Raw genomic sequence first — 19,912 nt, forward strand, 5'->3', positions numbered from 1 at the left:
TTGTTTGACTTTGTGGAGAGCATAAAAAACATAGCTGCCTAGTGGGTTTTCATGTTGAGAATATGCCTCTGCATTTGACTCAAGCCCTGTTTTGACTGGCAACCCAGAAGGGAAGTGTTACTTCAAAACAGTGGGGTGCAATTTTACCTCCCATAATTACCAACTCTTGTCTACCCAGTAGGAGCATAAAAGACCCTCACTCCCCCTCTCTGTCTATCTGCGGCTCTCATACAATAACGTTACATTGTGAAAAATGTCATATCTTATCCCATTATTTGCTTCAGATGCTTTAATCTGGATCACACTGAAATACACGTATTGTTACTGTCACATCTGCTGTTGGGTTTGGAGGTCTGCCAGGGACATTAACATAACAACCACCTCAACATTGAGACCACAAATTGCCCAGGCGTCTGAGAAACAGACACATATTTTTAATATAGCTAGAATGTTATTGCTTTGAATGTGCACTTCTCTAAATCAGGTCCCTTCTTTCCACACGCCGCTCACATCAGGTCTGTTTTCTCCCCAGGTGTAAAAACATCACGTATCCATCTAACCTCCCTCAAGTTAGCATTGTGTTCATCTTTGTGAACGAGGCCTTGTCCGTCATCCTGCGTTCCATCCACTCTGCCATGCACAGGACCCCCTCCCACCTCCTCAAAGAGATCATCCTGGTTGACGACTACAGTGACAACGGTGAGCATCATTAGACTGTATTGAACTGAAATGACCCATGATGAAAGTGTATTGCAACCAAGTGTTTTGTCTGAAGCAGCCGTAGCTTGCCCATATTTTGTTTGATTGCCTTTTCCTTTGAGAACTAGAGCGGCGGTACTTTTCTTTCGCTCTGGGTCTTGGCTCTGTTGGCCTCCAGTTTATAAGTGGGAATCTTCTAGTCTTAGTCTGCAGGAAACAAAGGGGTAATTACTATCTTTCTATAATCTAGCTCTTTAATGTCCTTAATTATGGGCTGTGCTCACTGGATTTAAAGGATAGGTGAAAGAATACTAATTAGCAGGAAAAGCAGGGAGATCTGCCTGATGGTAGATTACTATCCAGAGAGGTAATTAAGTATTTTGAATGTTATTATGGCCTCCCAGCTGTGTGAGCCCACTGGTTCTGAGATCTGTCTCAAACTGTGGTTTAAAACACCAGCTGATCCTATGGAGTCTCACCACAAGCACACAGTCTTTTAAAACAGTGCAGCCATATCGGTGAGCGGCCTGTGTCTACTGTTACTAATGACCACCGTCACACTGTCTGGTGTGGAGGGGAAGGCTGATTTAAAGATGACGCCAGCTGTGAGGTGGAAGCAAACATCCTGCTGTTGTAGAGTTTGTGCAGGACTACATCACTGAAAGTCAATAATGCCAGCTATCAGTTGGTGTAGACTGGTGATTGGAGAGAATGCTGATGGGTGGGTCAGTGGGTTGAGGTCAGCCAGAAGAACCTCATACTCTCCCTGCTGGGATAAGAACTAATTTAAAGATACCCCTCTTTCCTTTTTTCCCTCGTCTCTTTTCTCCTCTCTATCCGGTTGTGCACTCAACCTCCTGCACCCTTCTGCTAATCCCTAGGTACCTGAGGCACACTTTATTGCCTCAGCGAGCTGACAGCCTCCTGGGACAGTCCATTATTACCTGGGTATGGGGGGTAGGCTGAGTGCCCTTATCTGGAGATGCCATCTGTTTCCCACCTATGTGAGGTGAAATTCCAAAGGTTGTTGCCGTCCTCCCTCAGCTCAAGTGGATTACCGTGTCCCATGGAATCTTTGATTTTATCATGTAATTGGGAGGCAGAGAGCAGCCCCTGAGGTCCCTCAGGAAAGCTAGTTGCGCCGTGACATTTTGCTAATGGCATTGCAACCTGTTTGCCAGAGCATTCTGTCAGATTCACTCTGATAGATTTATCCTTATCATTATCGTCATGATTGCTAATCTTATCTCTACTAAACGTTGTCAGCCTGTTGACCCATGGTGCTGCTTAGGCCGTTTCAGGGGGTCACCATCTAGCTGCTGTCCTCCAGCACCAGGAGCATCATAATGTGAATCTCTGTCTGCAGAGAGAGTTCTCCTCCACCTCCACCCAGCATTAGCATGCAGGAGACACTGTGACCATTGAGGGGAAGAAGGGCCAATTTACCTGGCTGATTGGATGATGTACCCGGCCTGAGGAAGACATGTCTCCGTGCCACAGGGACTCTGACAGGTGTCCAATCATCTGATTGATTGGAGGAAGGCTCAGGATTTCATTGGAAGCCAAGCAGAATTTGGAATGGCTGCCAATGACTCCTCAATGTTTCAACATTGAACTACACACTACTGTATTTGAGGATAATTGTAAACAGCATAACTTACAGTATATTGTTTGGAATGTTGTCGGTCCTTAGTTGAACCTGTCATCTTGTGTATTTCACTGTATTCAAATCAGTATGAGGTCATCTGACAGGGTTGTATCAGAGTGAGTTTCTAAATAATTATCCTTACAAACAGGCAATGAGAACCCCTTAGGCACATCCTAACAGCCTTGTTATCCAGCTACTCTCCATTGCAGGGAGAAAGGCTGTATATCACAGGGCTAGAGAAAGAAGCATGAAGGAGGAACCATCTTTGTCTGTCCACTCTCTCTGTCTCTCTCTGGTCCCTCATCATCTTCTCTGACTCCATACATCAGTCTCTCTAACGTTTGCCTTTTCTCTCTCTCTCTCTCGCACTCTCTCTCTCTCACACACTTTATTTTCTCTTTCCCTCGCTGTCTCTTGGTCTGGGCGGAGTGATGAGGATTTGTTCATGTATTACATTCACAGCCCTGACAGAGTTGCCAACCCGAGCTCATTTTGAGTGATGGATGGCAGCCTCTGTGTCTCTCCAACTCCCAGCTTTTAGCTACAGAACATACAGAAACTTTGACTCAACAACAAGGATTGGGTCCATCCCCCCTGGATTATAAACTCCTCAACTGTGCTCGATTTAGAAAGACACATTTGGAATATAGGAAACGGCTTAACAGTGAGCTCCAAAAGTATTGGGACAGTGACAAATTTGTTGTTGTTTTGGCTCTGTACTCCAGCACTTTGGATTTGAAATGATACAATGACTATGAGGCTAAAGTGCAGACTGTCAGCTTTAATCTGAGGGTATTTTCATCAGCATAATAAACAAGCAGACAGTCTGCACTTTAACCTCATGGTCATTGTATCATCTCAAATCTAAAATGCTGGAGTACAGAGCCAAAGCAACAACAAAATAGTCGGTCCCAATACTTTTGGAGCTCACTGTATATCATCACCTATTCATTATGCTTCTTATACAGATGTAAGATCTTAATATGAGTTTCCTACAGCAGGATTTAAATGTTAAATTTTTTTATTTCACCTTTATTTAACCAGGTAGGTTAGTTGAGGACAAGTTCTCATTTACAATTGCGACCTGGCCAAGATAAAGCAAAGCAGTTCGACACATACAACAACACAGAGTACACATGGAGTAAAACAAACATACAGTCAATAATACAGTAGGAAATAAGTCTATATACAATGTGAGCAAATGAGGTGAGATAAGGGAGGTAAAGGAAAAAAAAGGCCATGGAGGCAAAGTAAATACAATATAGCAAGTAAAACACTGGAATGGTACATTTGCAGTGGAAGAATGCGCAAAGTAGAAATAATGGGGTGCAAAGGAGCAAAATAAATAAATACAGTAGGGGAAGAGGGAGTTGTTTGGGCTAAATTATAGATGGGCTATGTACAGGTGCAGTAATATGTGAGCTGCTCTGACAGCTGGTGCTTAAAGCTAGTGAAGGAGATAAGTGTTTCCAGTTTCAAAGATTTTTGTAGTTCGTTCCAGTCATTGGCAGCAGAGAACTGGAAGGAGAGGCGGCCAAAGGAGGAATTGGTTTTGGGGGTGACCTGAGAGATATACCTGCTGGAGCGTGTGCTACATGTGGGTGTTGCTATGGTGACCAGCGAGCTGAGATAAGGGGGGACTCTACCTAGCAGGGTCTTGTTGATGACCTGGAGCCAGTGGGTTTGGCGACCAGTATGAAGCAAGGGTCAGCCAACGAGAGCGTACAGGTCACAGTGGTGGGTGGTATATGGGGTTTGGTGACAAAACGGATGGCACTGTGATAGACTGCATCCAATTTATTGAGTAGGGTATTGGAGGCTATTTTGTAAATAACATCGCCGAAGTCGAGGATTGGTAGGCTGGTCAGTTTTACGAGGGTATGTTTGGCAGCATGAGGGAAGGATGCTTTGTTGCGAAATAGGAAGCCAATTCTAGATTTAACTTTGGATTGGATATGTTTGATGTGAGTCTGAAAGGAGAGTTTACAGTCTAACCAGACACCTAGGTATTTGTAGTTGTCCACATATTCTAAGTCAGAACGGTCCAGAGTAGTGATGCTGGACGGGCGGGCAGGTGCAGGCAGCGGTCGGTTGAATAGCATGCATTTAGTTTTACTTGTATTTAAGAGCAGTTGGAGGCCACAGAAGGAGAGTTGTATGGCATTGAAGCTTGTCTGGAGGGTTTTTTAACACAGTGTCCAAAGAAGGGCCAGAAGTATACAGAATGGTGTCATTTGCGTAGAGGTGGATCAGAGACTCACCAACAGCTATAGCGACATCATTGATGTATACAGAGAAGAGTCGGCCCAAGAATTGAACCCAGTGGCACCCCCATAGAGACTGCCAGAGGCCCGGACAACAGGCCCTCCGATTTGACACACTGAACTCTATCAGAGAAGTAGTTGGTGAACCAGGCGAGGCAATAATTTGAGAAACTGCCGATGAGGATGTGGTGATTGACAGAGTCGAAAGCCTTGCCCAGGTCAATGAATACGGCTGCACAGTATTGTTTCTTATCTATGGAGGTTAAGATATCGTTTAGGACCTTGAGCGTGGCTGAGGTGCACCCATGACCAGCTCTGAAACCAGATTGCATAGCGGAGAAGTTGCGGTGGGATTCGAAATGGTCGGTAATCTGTTTGTTGACTTGGCTTTCGAAGACTTTAGAATGGCAGGGTAGGAAATATATAGGTCTGTAGCAGTTTGGGTAAAGAGTGCCCCCCCCCCTTTGAAGAGGGGATGACCGCAGCTGCTTTCCAATCTTTGGGGATCTCACAGAGAGGTTGAACAGGCTAGTAATAGGGGTTGCAACAATTTCTGCAGATAGTTTTAGAAAGAAAGGATCCAGATTGTCTAGCCCTGCTGATTTTTAGGGATCCAGATTTTGCAGCTCATTCAAAACATCAGCTGACTGGATTTGGGAGAAGGAGAAATGGGGAAGGCTTGGGCGAGTTGCTGTCGGGGGTGCAGTGCTGTTGACCGGGGTAGGGGTAGCCAGGTGGAAAGCATGGCCAGCCGTAGAAAAATGCTTATTGAAATGCTCAATTATAGTGGATTTATCGGTGGTGACAGTTTCCTATCCTCAGTGAAGTGGGCAGCTGGAAGGAGGTGTTCTTGTTCTCCATGGACTTTACAGTGTCCCAGAACATGTTTTAGTTTGTGTTGCAGGAAGCAAATTTCTGCTTGAAAAAGATAGCCTTGGATTTTCTAACTGCCTATGTATATTGGTTTCTAGCTTCCCTGAAAAGTTTCATATCACGGGGGCTGTTCGATGCTAATGCAGAACGCCATAGGATGTTTTTGTGTTGGTTAAGGGCAGTCAGGTCTGGAGAGAACCAAGGGTTATATCTGTTCCTGGTTCTACATTTCTTGAATGGGGCATGCGTATTTAAGATGGCGAGGAAGGCATTTAAAAAAAATAACCAGGCATCCTCTACTGACGGGATGAGGTCAATATCCTTCCAGGATACCCCGGCCAGGTCGATTAGAAAGGCCTGCTCGCTGAAGTGTTTCAGGGAGTGTTTGACAGTGATGAGTGGAGGTCATTCGACCGCTGACCCATTACGGATGCAGGCAATGAGGCAATGATTGCTGAGATCTTGATATAGATTGAGGGCATCAAGCTTAGATTGTAGGATGGCTGGGGTGTTAAGCAAGGCCCAGTTTAGGTCACCTAGCAGCATGAGCTCTTAAGATAGATGGGGGCAATCAGTTCACATATGGTGTCCAGAGCACAGCTGGGGGTAGAATGTGGTCTATAGCAGGCGGCAACGGTGAGAGACTTGTTTTTAGAGAGGTGGAATTTTAAAAGTAGAAGTTCAAATTGTTTGGGTACAGACCTGGATAGTAGGACAGAACTCTGCAGGCTATCTCTGCAGTAGATTGCAACACCGCCCCCTTTCGTCGTTCTATCTTGTCTGAAAATTTTGTAGTTAGGGATGGAGATTTCAGAGTTTTTTTTTTTTTCCTAACCAGGTTTCAGACACGGACATCCGGGTTGGCAGAGTGTGCTAAAGCAGTGAATAAAACAAACTTAGGGAGGAGGCTTCCAATGTTAACATGCATGAAACCAAGGCTATTATGGTTACAGAAGCCATCAAAAGAGAGCACCTGGGGAATAGGAGTGGAGCTAGGCACTGCAAGGCCTGGATTCACCTCTACATCACCAGAGGAACAGAGGAGGAGTAGGATAAGGGTACGGCTAAAAGCTATGAGAATTGTTCGTCTAGGACGTCTGGAACAGAGAGTAAAAGGAGCAGGTTTTTGGGGGCGATAATATAGCTTCAAGGTATAATGTACAGACAAAGGTATGTAGGATGTGAATACAGTGGAGGTAAACCTAGGCATTGAGTGATGATGAGAGGGATATTGTCTCTAGAAACATATTTGAAACCAGGTGATGTCATCGCATGTGTGGGTGGTGGACCTGAAAGGTTGGATAAGGTATAATGAGCAGGGCTAGAGGCTCTACAGTGAAATAAGCCAATAAACACTAACCAGAACAGCAATGGACAAGGCATATTGACCTTAAGGAGAGGCATGCTTAGCCAAGTGATCATAAGGGTCCAGTGAGTAGTGAGGTTGGTTGGGGTCACTGCGATTCAGACAGCTAGCCGGGCCATGGGTAGCAAGCTGGCAGAGGATGGAGGTCTGTTTTTAGCCACCTCGTCTGTTTCCGTTGGTAGATTTGTGGGGTTCTGTGTGGTAGAGGGGACAAATACAATTGGCAAAAAAATATATAGTTATAGTGACCCAAGAAAATTGATAGACCTATTCAGATAGCAGCCGATAAGACAGCTAACGATTAGCGGGCCGCAGATGGGTGTTCAGGTTACATCGCGACAGAGGGGCCAGTTGGATAACTCCCTCGGGCAGATAACGTCAGTAGTCCAGTTGTGAAGGCCCGGTGGGGCTCCGTATCGGCAGTAAAACGGGTCCGGATAGGTGATTGATTCCTGGCTAGCTTCTGGCTAGCTTCTGTTGTGGATTTCAGATTTGAGGTGAATAATTTTATTTGTTTAAATTGGTGAGAAGAAGAAAAACAATCTATATAGAAAAAGATATGTGAAGAAAAGATAATATATAAATATATATAAATATATATATATATACACGGGACATGACAAGATAAGATAATAATATAAGATAATCCTGCAGCAACAGGAAATGTGAATTATTATGTGTATTATAATTAATGGACATTTTTGTAGGGGTTAATACATTTTTCGTGAGGGAAAAATCATGTCTGAAATGTAAAAATCCCAAAGACTTTTTAAACCTCAAATACACTACACGTTTTAAAGGAAACTTGTCCTGCAACAGGGTGATCAAATTAAGATCCTACATCTGTACTGTGCATTTTGTTTTTATAGCAACCTATTATGTCCATGATTCTGCAGTTGTCTTCATTAGCTTTTTCCACAAATGTACAAAACAGAATAATATTTATAAAAGGAACTTTGAATCTATATGAAAAACACTTTGCACTTGATGACTTCACAAATCGAGAGGATGTTGCAGTTTTGTGCAGCTGGGTACTCCCACAGCTCTAACTGTAGGACTGTGCCTATTACATTCAAACATGAGAATTTCTTAGGAAGCTTCAGTTAGGATATCAGTCATAAAAGATTGATATACTTGGTCATCAGCCGTTCCCAGGGTAATGAACCTGTAACTCCATGTGCTTTATTATGATTCATTAGAAACCATTACACTTCATCATTATTCTTCTCAATTCACACACATCTGAATCTCTTAATTATTAATTGTATAAAACAAATGACTTAATGCGGCTGATGAAACGTCATCAGCACGTGCCCATAAGGTGCCTATTGCTTTCCTGAGGAGACTGATAAAGGGAATGATCTGAACAGAGAATGTCATTTAGCTACTCCCCATTCCATCACTGAACTGATATGTGCCACTCTGAAAGCATTAACACAATTTGTGAAACATCTAGCAGCTTGTAACCAACGCTCCTTTTCTGAAAAGGAACAGCACCACCATTCACAGCACGTCCAGTTGGGCTATTGAACTTTACCCAATGATTGATGAGGGACACATTTTGCTCAAGGATAAACAAAACGCTAGGGTGCTCAGCCAAAAAAGAACAACTATTTCAAGGGCAAGGTGTTGCGCTTCAAGGCAGCAAACGAGGTTCTCTCAGAACACAATCTACTTGACCTGAACTGGGACTGCATGGTGCTGGAGTGGTTATTATAAACACACGTAACCATTGTATTATAAAATAATCTAATTTAATCATGTAGGATTCATAGACTTTTTTTCAGATTCTGCTCCATGTATTATTCTCATATTTGCTGGGAAATGTATGCTGTCCTTGAAATCACAAGTCTCTTACGTCTAGTAGAGATCTCATGTGCTTTTTTATTCAGTGAGATTCTATGGTACCTGGAGCTCAACTCCCTCAGACAATGTTTAGTATGCTGCTGTTCGCTATGGGAGAAGATTAGAATGGAGACTGCTGCTTGAGGGGAACTACGGCTGCATTATGGAAAACAATGAGGAAGCAAAATGGCCAAGTAAAGCTAACACTCTCCATTCTCTACTTACCTCTGCTTGGGTTGTAATGAAATCAATGCCTCTTTGAGTATAAATCAAATCAAATCCAATTTTGTCACATACACATGGTTAGCAGATGTTAATGCGAGTGTAGTGAAATGCTTTTGCTTCTAGTTCCGACAATGCAGTAATAACCAACGAGTAATCTAACCCAACAATTCCACAACTACTACCTTATACACACAAGTGTAAAGGGATAAAGAATATGTACATAAAGATATATGAATGAGTGATGGTACAGAACGGCATAGGCGGTTTTGTGGTTGTTGTCCTTGATGATCTTTATGGCCTACCTGTGACATCGGGTGGTGTAGGTGTCCTGGAGGGCAGGTAGTTTGCCCCCGGTAATGCGTTGTGCAGACCTCACTATCCTCTGGAGAGCCTTACGGTTGTGGGCGGAGCAGTTGCCGTACCAGGCGGTGATACAGCCCGACAGGATGCTCTCGATTGTGCATCTGTAGTTTGTGAGTGCTTTTGGTGTGCCTCCTGAGGTTGAAGGTGAGTGCTCAGCCTCCTGAGGTTGAAGAGGCGCTGCTGCGCCTTCTTCACGACGCTGTCTGTGTGGGTGGACCAATTCAGTTTGTTTGTCCGTGATGTGTACGCCGAGGAACTTAAAACTTACTACCCTCTCCACTACTGTCCCGTTGATGTGGATAGGGGGGTGCTCCCTCTGCTGTTTCCTGAAGCCCACAATCATCTCCTTTGTTTTGTTGACGTTGTGTGACACCACGCTAATGACACTCAATGCTATCCCTCTGAACAGGATGACCATCAAAGTGTCTTATAAGCTGGTAGCTGTGCAGTGTCTACAGTGTAGTGTCTACCCAGAATACCAAAATTGGTTCTGTGAATGTTCCCAGAACATTTGTTAGGGTGCGGCAAAAATTCTCATAACACAAACACTGCCCAGTTGTGCTGATGAGTATACAATGTTTGTATAAAACAATTGCCTGATGTTGCAAGAACGTTCCCTGAACACATTTCTATGTTATTACATAACCGGGTAACCTAATGCGAATGTTTGGGGAATGTTCTGTGGTGGTTGTTACAGACGTTAGACGTTTTTTAGGATATTTCATTTCAAACATTTTCTGAAGAAAAACAACATTTTGTTATCTAAAACATTCTTTGAGTGAATGCTTTTGGGATGTTATCATTCTAATGTTAGATAAAACACAAACTAGAACTTAATGGGAACCTTAGCTAATGTTCTAAGAAGGTTCCCAGTTTGCTGGGTAGCTGCAAATGCTTTTTCAAAGGTTCTTCAGTGAATCCCGGTGGAGCGCAATCCGCATAGCTGTGTGTTGTAATGAGTATACTGACTGAAAGGGAACCACCCCAAAAAAATGTAGGCAGGGAGGCCTTCTGTCCCATTCTCTGTGGATCCATTAGTGTTTACAGTAAGTCATTACTCCCAGGTGGACTGTTTGGTGTGGTGTTACACATGGTGAAATGTGTGATTATTGGATTATGGCTGTCAGCCATACAGAGCACAGTAGCTGTACTGTTTAGGGGTCCCTCTGTTCCTGGCCTGTAGACGTACCATCTGGTGAATATTGCGAGAGATGACTGATAGCACGTCAGATGCAAACAAGCAGGTGCCTGGTGGGGGTGTGCGAATGAATTTACCACATCTCTCTGCTTTATAATGATGCTGCAGAACGCTGAGACTTGAACAATAGCACTTTGGAAAAGTCTAACTATCTTCTTCACACTGTAGGCATTTCTCTGGAGGTTTACACAACACAGCTCATAAAAGTGTATTTAATATTCTTTGTAATTGACTGAAACCTTTTTGATTGGCTGGCATTTCATAGGCTGCTATTCCCCAATGTGTGATTAGTGTGAATGTAAAGATTTCCTGTCCTGTAGAGGGAATTGTAATGTCTCAGGTTTTTAAGTCAGTGGTACCACAGAGTTCCAGTTAGCACACAGGTGAAACCACTATCTGTCCGCTGACATCAGTTGATATCAGGTGGTTGACCTCATGTTTCCGTCAGTCTGAGACTTGGCTTGACATTATGTTGATTAGTGGCCCTTTACACTCGTACCCCGATACGAGTTGAAAATGGCAGATTTGGACACTGATAAGCACCTAAATTGGAACGCAGTGGCTGTACAGTTGCATGCTATACATGACGCCAGAGCTCAGGTTCTTTACAGCTCATTATTGAATGACTGCCGTTCTGAACTTGAGCACCGTGCACGACAATAAAAAATGAGGCAGCGTGATGTTTCACATTAGCAACAGAAGGTCATGTGCCGCAAGAAGATTCAGCGCTCGACAACGGACATTTACTGTAAATATTCCTCTGAACTATCCCAGTAGGCTATAGCCACAACTAGTATGCTTTAACTATGCAAGTGACTTTTTATCTTAACCAGATAACACATTTGAAAAAGGAACCAAACCACATTACACTCTTGAATAAGGCAACAATTCACAAGCATGTGCAAGTTGGCCAGTAGCAGACAATAAGTTGGGCCAGGAACCGAAAGGCTGCTGGTTCAACTCCTCGAGCCGGCAAGGTGGAAAAGTCAGCAGTTCTGCCCTTAAGCAATGCAGTTAATACCCAACAGTTAATATCCCCTTCCCCTACACAATACATTTTAGCTTCAAGACATAAGCACAGTTTTTAACAGCATGTCTTTATCAAGTAACTTTAGCCTGTCAAAAATGAAAGCTTAGGCCTACTACCCCCTCTCATACAAATATAAAAGTACAGTAGGCCTACCTTACAACATTACAAGTCAGGCTTAATTTGTATCAATATCATGCAAATAATTTGGTCTACATGTGGTAAAATGGCTCTAGGATATCATGTTTCAGGTAAGAACCAGATGCAGACGGTGTCGAAGTAACAAAAGTGTATTACTTGAACAGGGGCAGTCAAAACGACAGGTCAAGGGCAGGCAGAGGTCAGTAATCCAGATAGGGTGCAACAGGTCCAGAACGGCAGGCAGTCTCAGGGTCAGAACAGCCAGGGGTCAATAATCCAGTGTGGTGTGGCAAGGTAAAGAATGGCAGGCAGACTCAGCAGAATGGTCGAAACCAGGAAAAACTAGAAAACAGGAACTAGAACAGAACAGCAAGGGGAAAAACACGGGTAGGTTTCACAAAACAAAACGAACCGGAAACAGACAGAGAACACAGGTATAAATACATTGGGGATAATGGGGAAGATTGCACAAAGACATGCAAATATCAGGATGTGACCCCCCCCTCCCCCATTCGATACCTGGAGGTGGTCTTGAGAAGGGCTGACCAGGCTCTCTTCCAGGTACGAGAGCCTTCCAGGCGGACAAACATCTGTGCCGAATGTATGCCGACCTCTTCCTTCTGCTCAGGGAAGAGCGGGGGCTGATATCCCAGGGAACACTCAAGGGGAAATAGAACCTGGGGCAGAGCAAGGAAGGGTGTTGCGGGCATATTCAACCCACACAACTTGCTGACACCAAGTGGTCGGGTTGGCGGAGACCAGGCTGCGTAGAGTCGTCTCCAGGTCTTGGTTGACTCGCTCCGACTGGCCTTTGGACTGGGGTTCGGAACCCTGTAGGACAGGTTGGCTGACGACACAGTCAGAGGCATTTCCACAGGCAGTCCATGGATCCAGAAGACGTGCTGCACCATGAGCTGGGCCGAGCTTGGAGAGGAATGAAGTGGGTGGCTTTCCCCTACATTCAGGATGGCGGTGTTGCCATCAGACGTGGGAGACCCGTGACAAATTCCAGGGATATGTGAGACTAGGGACAGTGAGGGACAGGCAGAGGTTGATGGAGACCAGCCGGAGCCTTGTTCTGTGCACAGATCGTGCATGCAGTGACGAACGCAAAGAGGTCAGGAACCATGGAAGTCCACCAAAAATATTGTCCCACAAAGGCCATGGTCCGCCGGGGGGCCCAGGTGGCAGGATCGAGGAGTGGACCGCATCAGGAATGAACATCCGGTTATCTGCCCCCCCCCCCGGTTGAAGCCGTGAGGTTATAGTATGTAAAATTCTGACTTCAACGGTAGGCTCCTGCTGCTATGTGCTGTTCCAGCTCGCACATGCCAAGGCTACTAACTTACTCTGGGACCTGTGATGCTACCTCTGAAATCACCACACAATGTTAAAAATTAAAGGGGGGAAAAAAATCATTTTTGTATGATCTACTATCGACATTCTACATTTATTTTGGTGGTGGGGATGGGCCTCCATAATTTTAAGTGGCTCCGTGCAGGTAAAAACTCAATAAAATGTGTCTCAAAATTGAGGACAATGTCTATACATTTCAGCTGTTTCAAAATTATTGCTCTAGGAGTGTTGGGCTGAACAAATCAATTCTGTTCATACTGCCTTGTTTCAAAGGGGGAAACTCGTAGCTACTGAAGTAGCGTTGTGCGGTAGAGAGTTAGCGAATTCACATTATTAAACAGTATAGCCAAGGGTGTTCTCCCAAAACCTCTAGAGAATCTGTCATAGTGTGAAAAGGGTCAAAGTTGCCTCCACCACTCCCGCTAATTGAGCAACTTGCAACTTCTTTGTTGTTTGAGTGATGGAAATGGTGTGTGTGTATGACGAGGACTCAATGTATTTTGAAATATGAGATGTTGAGGATTATAATAAATACTGCTTTGATGCCATACAAGCAAGCCATGTGCACTTCACATTTCCATATCATAAAACTCATGTAATATACAGGGGTTTATGATCAGTTACAAGATGCCATGGCATTATACCCTGGTGTGTCCTAAACAGAATGAGTCTATGTTGTATTGTGAATAAAAAAAATTCCACAGACCACATATATACTCAGCAAAAAAAGAAACGTCCTCTCACTGTCAACTGCGTTTATTTTCAGCAAAATTAACATGTGTAAATATTTGGGGGTCAAAATCAAAAGTAACAGTCAGTATCTGGTGTGGCCACCAGCTGCATTAAGTACTGCGGTGCATCTCCTCCTCATGGACTGCACCAGATTTGACAGTTCTTGCTGTGAGATGAGCGTTGAGATTGCCTGCTATGACAACAAGCTCAGTCCGAAGATGCTGTGACACACCGCCCAAGACCATGACGGTTCCTCCACCTCCAAATTGATCCCGCTCCAGAGTACAGGCCTCGGTGTAACGCTCATTCCTTCAACGATAAACGCGAACCCGACCATCACCCCTGGTGAGACAAAACTGCGACTTGTCAGAGAAGAGCACTTTTTGCCAGTCCTGTCTGGTCAAGCAACAGTGGGTTTGTGCCCATAGGCGACGTTGTTGCCAGTGATGTCCAGTGAGGACCTGCCTTACAACAGGCTTACAAGCCCTCAGTCCAGCCTCTCACAGCCTATTGCGGAAAGTCTGAGCACTGATGGAGGGATTGTGCGCTCCTGGTGTAACTAGGGCAGTTGTTGCCATCCTGTACTTGTCCCGCAGGTGTGATGTTCGAATATACCGATCCTGTGCAGGTGTTGTTACACGTGGTCTGCCACTGCGAGGACGACCAGCTGTCCGTCCTGTCTCCCTGTAGCACTGTCTTAGGCGTCTCACAATACGGACATTGCAATTTATTACCCTGGCCACATCTGCAGTCCTCATGCCTCCTTGCAGCATGCTTAAGGCACGTTCACGCAGATGAGCAGGGACCCTGAGCATCTTTCTTTTGATGTTTTTCAGAGTTAGTAGAAAGGCCTCTTTTAGTGTCCTAAGTTGTCATAACTGTGATCTTAATTGCCTACCATCTGTAAGCTGTTAGTGTCTTAACGACCGTTCCACAGGTGCATGTTCATTAATTGTTCATGGTTCATTGAACAAGCATGGGAAACAGTGTTTAAACCCTTTACAATGAAGATCTGTGAAGTTATTTGGATTTTTACATATTATCTTTGAAAGACAGGGTCCTGAAAATGGGACATTTCTTTTCTTGCTGAGTTTAGAATGGAGTCATGCACTTGTGATTCCATTCTATGCCCATACAAATGACAATCTGCTTCTCTGAATTGCCTTGTGAAAAGCTAACACTGTAAGATCATATTTTAGAATTTAGCTAGGTATGCTGGCAATAGAACAAGCTTTCATATTATGCCCAACCTAACCCAGATTGTGATTTATAATGGACTGTTTTTTGATTGCGTATACAACAGTAGTATTTGTGTGAAGGCAGGGATGCAGGTCTGTGTTCCAAGAAAAACCACTACAAGTGTGCTTGCTCTAGTTCCTCAACCTCACGGCTAGGAGTGCAAAAAAATGCACCTTTATACTTGATTATTTTTTGAGTCATAAAAGTGCATTGCAATAACTTACGAACTGTGCACACTTTGGAGAGGTGTGTGGCCATTTTGAGACACCAGATAGATGTCACAGGTAACTTGGTGCGTGTGGGAAGAATCAGGCGCAGAGAGCATATAGTTCCACAGGAAGACATGCACTTTTAATATCGCACAGAAAATAATTCCCAACAAAACAGGGCGCGGAAAATGTGGACCAACACAACAGGGCACCAGGTCCAGAGCACGAACACCAAAAAAAACATACACAGGTAACATATGAGTAATCTCACGAGTAAACGTACTATAAATAAGGAAGCCAATCAAGCACACAAATAGACAGGTGCAACTAGTAAAGACAAAACAAACAGACAACGAAAAAGGGATCAGTGGCGGCTAGTAGGCCGGTGACGACGACCGCCGAGCACCGCCCAAACAGGCAGGGGAGCCAACTTCGGTGGAAGTCGTGACAATAGACCTCTTACTCAAACCCTTGTAATTATGTTGAATCTACCACAAATTTCCTGTGAATTTTCTTATATTATTGAATGTATCCAGAGTATTTTAAGATTTCGTTATTAACAAATGCGGCAAAAAGTACAGTAAATGTAAAATGTAAATAAAATCAACAGTGTAATGTTTGGATTGAGTCTTGTGTCAGTTGAACTGTTTAGTCTAATAATTTTCCCATAATCTCCAATCTGTTCCCTTTTAATTGCTACCATGGTAATGCATACAGAATTCTTTCCATATTTCGTCTGTAAGAAACATTTTAATTTAGCCCTATAGGCCAATACCCATGAGTGTAAGGGGTTAAGAGAAAAACTGTCTTTGGTTGACCTCTATAGCAACACTTTACAAGCCTGTGGCACTATGTCACCATCTTTATTTAGGCCTATTCGTTTCCATTAACCTACAGTTTGTGTGACTCAAAAGCATAATATTGAACTGATTATGAGGTGACTTGTTGGTTTGTCAGAAAGTTAAATACTGTATTGAGGAACTGTGCCCAATTCCTGCTTTTACTTTCACGCTTTTGATAGAATTGCGGCCTGATTCTTCAGGATTGCAATATCCCCTCTTGTACAGCAAGCCCTATGGGGCCCTACAACTGGAGGCAAGTTCTTTGGTCTAGTGATCAAACCAGTAGAGCATGAGTGCTTTTGGCTGCCTCCCTCTACCCTTAAATACCCCAAGGTGGATAAGATGGAGTCTATTGGGTGTGGTGTCGTCTATGTATCATCAGTAGCATCTCTTACTTACCTCACCAAAGATTATGAGGAAACTCAAGGTTTAACACATTATTGTGTGCATGTGTGTGTATGTGTGTGTATGTATGTATGTATGTGCGTAATCATGTGTGTTTCTTCTTTAGACGAGCTGAAGGAGAAGCTACAGGACTTTGTGTCTGCGACCAACAGCCAGCGGCCCGGCTTCATCAAGGTGGTGCGCCATGATAAGCAGGAGGGTCTGATCCGCTCCAGAGTGAGTGGGTGGAGGGCGGCCACCGCTCCGGTTGTGGCCCTGTTCGACGCCCACGTGGAGTTCAATATAGGCTGGTGAGTCACATGACATACACACAAAGTACATTAACACACTTCAATACACTGATTTGTGAAGCATATGGGTTCTCAGGTACAGCACTCTATGGCCATGCTCAAAGCCACATTTGATCGAAGACTATTGCCTTCTGAGGTATAGCTTAGAGTTGCCAGTGTGTTGGCACGGCGTGTTGTCTATGATGACAATGTGGCAGGAAGTGTGTGAGGCCTTCTGCAGGCCCTTCCCATACTTCCCTGGGGCACAACGATCATTGCTCTGACAGAGTTTTCATACCGTCGAATTGTGGTCTCAACAGCCTGACCCAAATCTGTCAGGGGGGTTTGAACAGCATCCCAAGTATTTCTGTTTTTAATCTGTGCTGATTCGGTATTAAACCTACATAGCACAAATAGCATCCCTCAGGAATGCTTTTACCTAGATGTGCACTTGCTACAGGCTGATTCATTGTTTCAGTCTGAATACTTGGCAGGAGCGCCTACGCACATGGTTTGTTCAGAATACAATAGATACATTTTCCAACTCAGCTTCTACAACCTAATCTGTTTTTATTGTCACACACTTGATAGGTGCAGAGAAATGTGTTGTTTTATAGGGCCAGCCATAGTAGTACAGCATCCCTGGAGCAAACTATGGTTAAGTGCCTTGCTCAAGGGCACATCAACAGATTGTTCACTTTCTTGGCTCAGGTATTCGAACTAGCGACCTTTCGTTTACTAGCCCAACGCTCTAACCGCTAGGCTACCTGCCACCCTGTAACCTGTAACTATCGGTATGTGGCTAATCCAAGCCATTACTGAGCATGATTGCACAATTATTGTATACTGTTCGCATTGTTTTTGTGTATGAATGAATCATTAACACATCTATGCTCTATTCTCACGTTTCTGTTTTCTCAGTAGCTTATATTTTACATATACATTTTAGTCATTTAGCAGACACTCTTATCCTAGAGCGACTTATAATTAGTGTATTCATCTTAAGATAGCTGGGTTAGACAACCACATATCACAGTCGTAGTAATACATGTTCCCTCAATAAAGTAGTTATCAGCAAAGTCAGTGCTAGTAGAAAAATACACATTTTTATATTTTTAATTTTTTGGACCCTTAGTTACAATGGACCCTACAGAAAGCCAGTTGCAGAACTTTTATATATTGCCCATGGTCCTCGTTTACATGTGTAGGGTAGGTAATTGAGATAGCTTCTCACATACTCAAACTTAATTGCGTTCTACTATGTGTTTGAAGGGCTGAGCCTGTTCTCATGAGAATTCAGGAGGACAGAACACGCATCATCTCTCCGTCGTTTGATAACATCAAATACGACACGTTTGAGATTGAAGAGTACCCACTGTCTGCTCAGGGCTTCGACTGGGAGCTGTGGTGCCGCTACCTCAACCCACCCAAGTCCTGGTTTCACCAGGCCAACAACAGTGCTCCAATTAGGTAGGTAGAAATATGGGGACTTATGAATATAGAGTCTTTCAGATCTTTTGTATGCAGGCAGAATGTGTTGGTTGCGTTGTTTCATAACACCTGTTAAAACATGCCGTGTGTTTTCTGATTTACGAGGCAAATGCATACATACAGTGTACATGCCAATTAAGCCTCCAGGTGTATTAGAATATACTGTAAGTCATGTGAACACAATATTATTTTGATTGATTGATTGCTATATTTTATTTGGGGTAAAACAGTTTGTACAAATAAAAAAATACAGTATTTAAGTACAAGATACCGAGACGATGACACATGAAAGCGTAAAAACACGTATTTCCTCGTGTAGGACAAAAACAGGAAATAACACATAGGAAAACACATTGGAATACACATTGATTGATTGATTGTGTTCATGACTCCCAAGTTATTATTTTTTAGTTCAGCAAAGTATCCAGTAGGTCGACTAACACATGTAAACACATTTTGTATCTACTCCATGTGTGATGGTGTAGGAGCCCTTCTCTGATTGGCTGCTTCGTGGTGGACAGGCTGTACTTTGAGGAGATTGGCCTGCTTGACGAGGGGATGGAGGTGTACGGGGGCGAGAACGTGGAGCTGGGGGTCAGGGTGAGTAATGACGCCACCTCCAGCAGGCACAGGGCATCGTTCATTTAGGCATTGGCTCTGATCCTGGAGAATTAACAGCTATAATGACCCACACTGTTTTTGGCAGCCCTACCTTTTTATGTAAAGTGTCCTCTGGCTCAAAGCATTGTGCGGTCTGTAATTAGAACACATTATCAATGTGTAGTAAGAGGACTAGGAGGAGTTATACCACCCCAAAGTCATATTTCTTTTCTATTTCAGTCTTTAAAGGCCCCCTTAGTTCCTAGCAAAGAAAAATATGTCCGATTTTAAATCAACACCTTTTATACACTTCAAAGAGTGCTTTGGGTTGTGCCAGTTATATTTATCTGTGTTAATCTTACGTCATATTTTCAAACTGTCGAGAATACCCCCAGTCAAGTATATCCCCTGTATGTGTGAGTGACGGGCCATTCCCCTGCCTCAGCTCTGTCTCCGAGGCAGAGTCAGTGTGATCTCAGCAGTACAATGAGCAGATGGGCCAGAGGAGGCAGGACTTCCCCAGGGAGGTCTAATAATAACCCTGCTACACTCACTGTACATATACCGCCACTAAAACAGCAAACAACTCCAACAATAACACCCAGAGACAGGGGACAAACACAGTCTTCCTCCAGCTGTACTCTGTAGATTACAGTACAGCCTCAGACAGAGACAGAGACAGTGCGAGAGAGAGAGAAGGCTTACCATGTGATGCCAACGTGGGGAAATATCCATCCTCGGTAATGACAGAGATGTAATCAACAGTCACTCTTTAGGAAAGAGGAGGAGATTAGTCCCATAAGTAATTTTCCTTCAAAAAATTACATGCTTTCAGGATTTGGGGCTTGATAATGGCCCTGCTGATTGCTTTCTGCTGAAAACATTGGTGATTTTATCACCTACATAATACATCAGTGTCCTGCATACCGCTATGTACAAACAGTTGATGAATCATTTCAGTTAACTCTACCTCTAAAAATAGAGACAAAGGAAATCTGTGCCTCCGGATGTGCTGCTTGAGCCATGTGCTGTTTTAATGGCTGGGGTCTGTATCTGGACAGAGTCGTATAGGAAGTGACCCCTGGTCCCTGGTTTGAGGGTTAATGTGGCGTAGCCTGCA

General features: G+C 43.8%; 1 protein-coding gene across 1 annotated transcript in view; it reads left to right on the forward strand.

Moving 5' to 3' along the window:
• The window catches only part of LOC110506485 (polypeptide N-acetylgalactosaminyltransferase 18), an 84,436-nt gene that overhangs the window by 35,424 nt on the left and 29,100 nt on the right, over window positions 1-19,912 (forward strand). Inside the window, exons 3-6 of the mRNA XM_021586128.3 lie at window positions 533-699; window positions 16,539-16,722; window positions 17,974-18,171; window positions 18,678-18,792. Of these exons, the coding sequence (XP_021441803.2) occupies window positions 533-699; window positions 16,539-16,722; window positions 17,974-18,171; window positions 18,678-18,792 (664 nt within the window). The remainder of the gene's footprint in view (window positions 1-532; window positions 700-16,538; window positions 16,723-17,973; window positions 18,172-18,677; window positions 18,793-19,912) is intronic.

This window comes from Oncorhynchus mykiss, chromosome 26 (genome assembly GCF_057628025.1).
Source record: "Oncorhynchus mykiss isolate SJ-2025 chromosome 26, ASM5762802v1, whole genome shotgun sequence".
In the NCBI taxonomy this organism is placed as follows: Eukaryota; Metazoa; Chordata; class Actinopteri; order Salmoniformes; family Salmonidae; genus Oncorhynchus; species Oncorhynchus mykiss.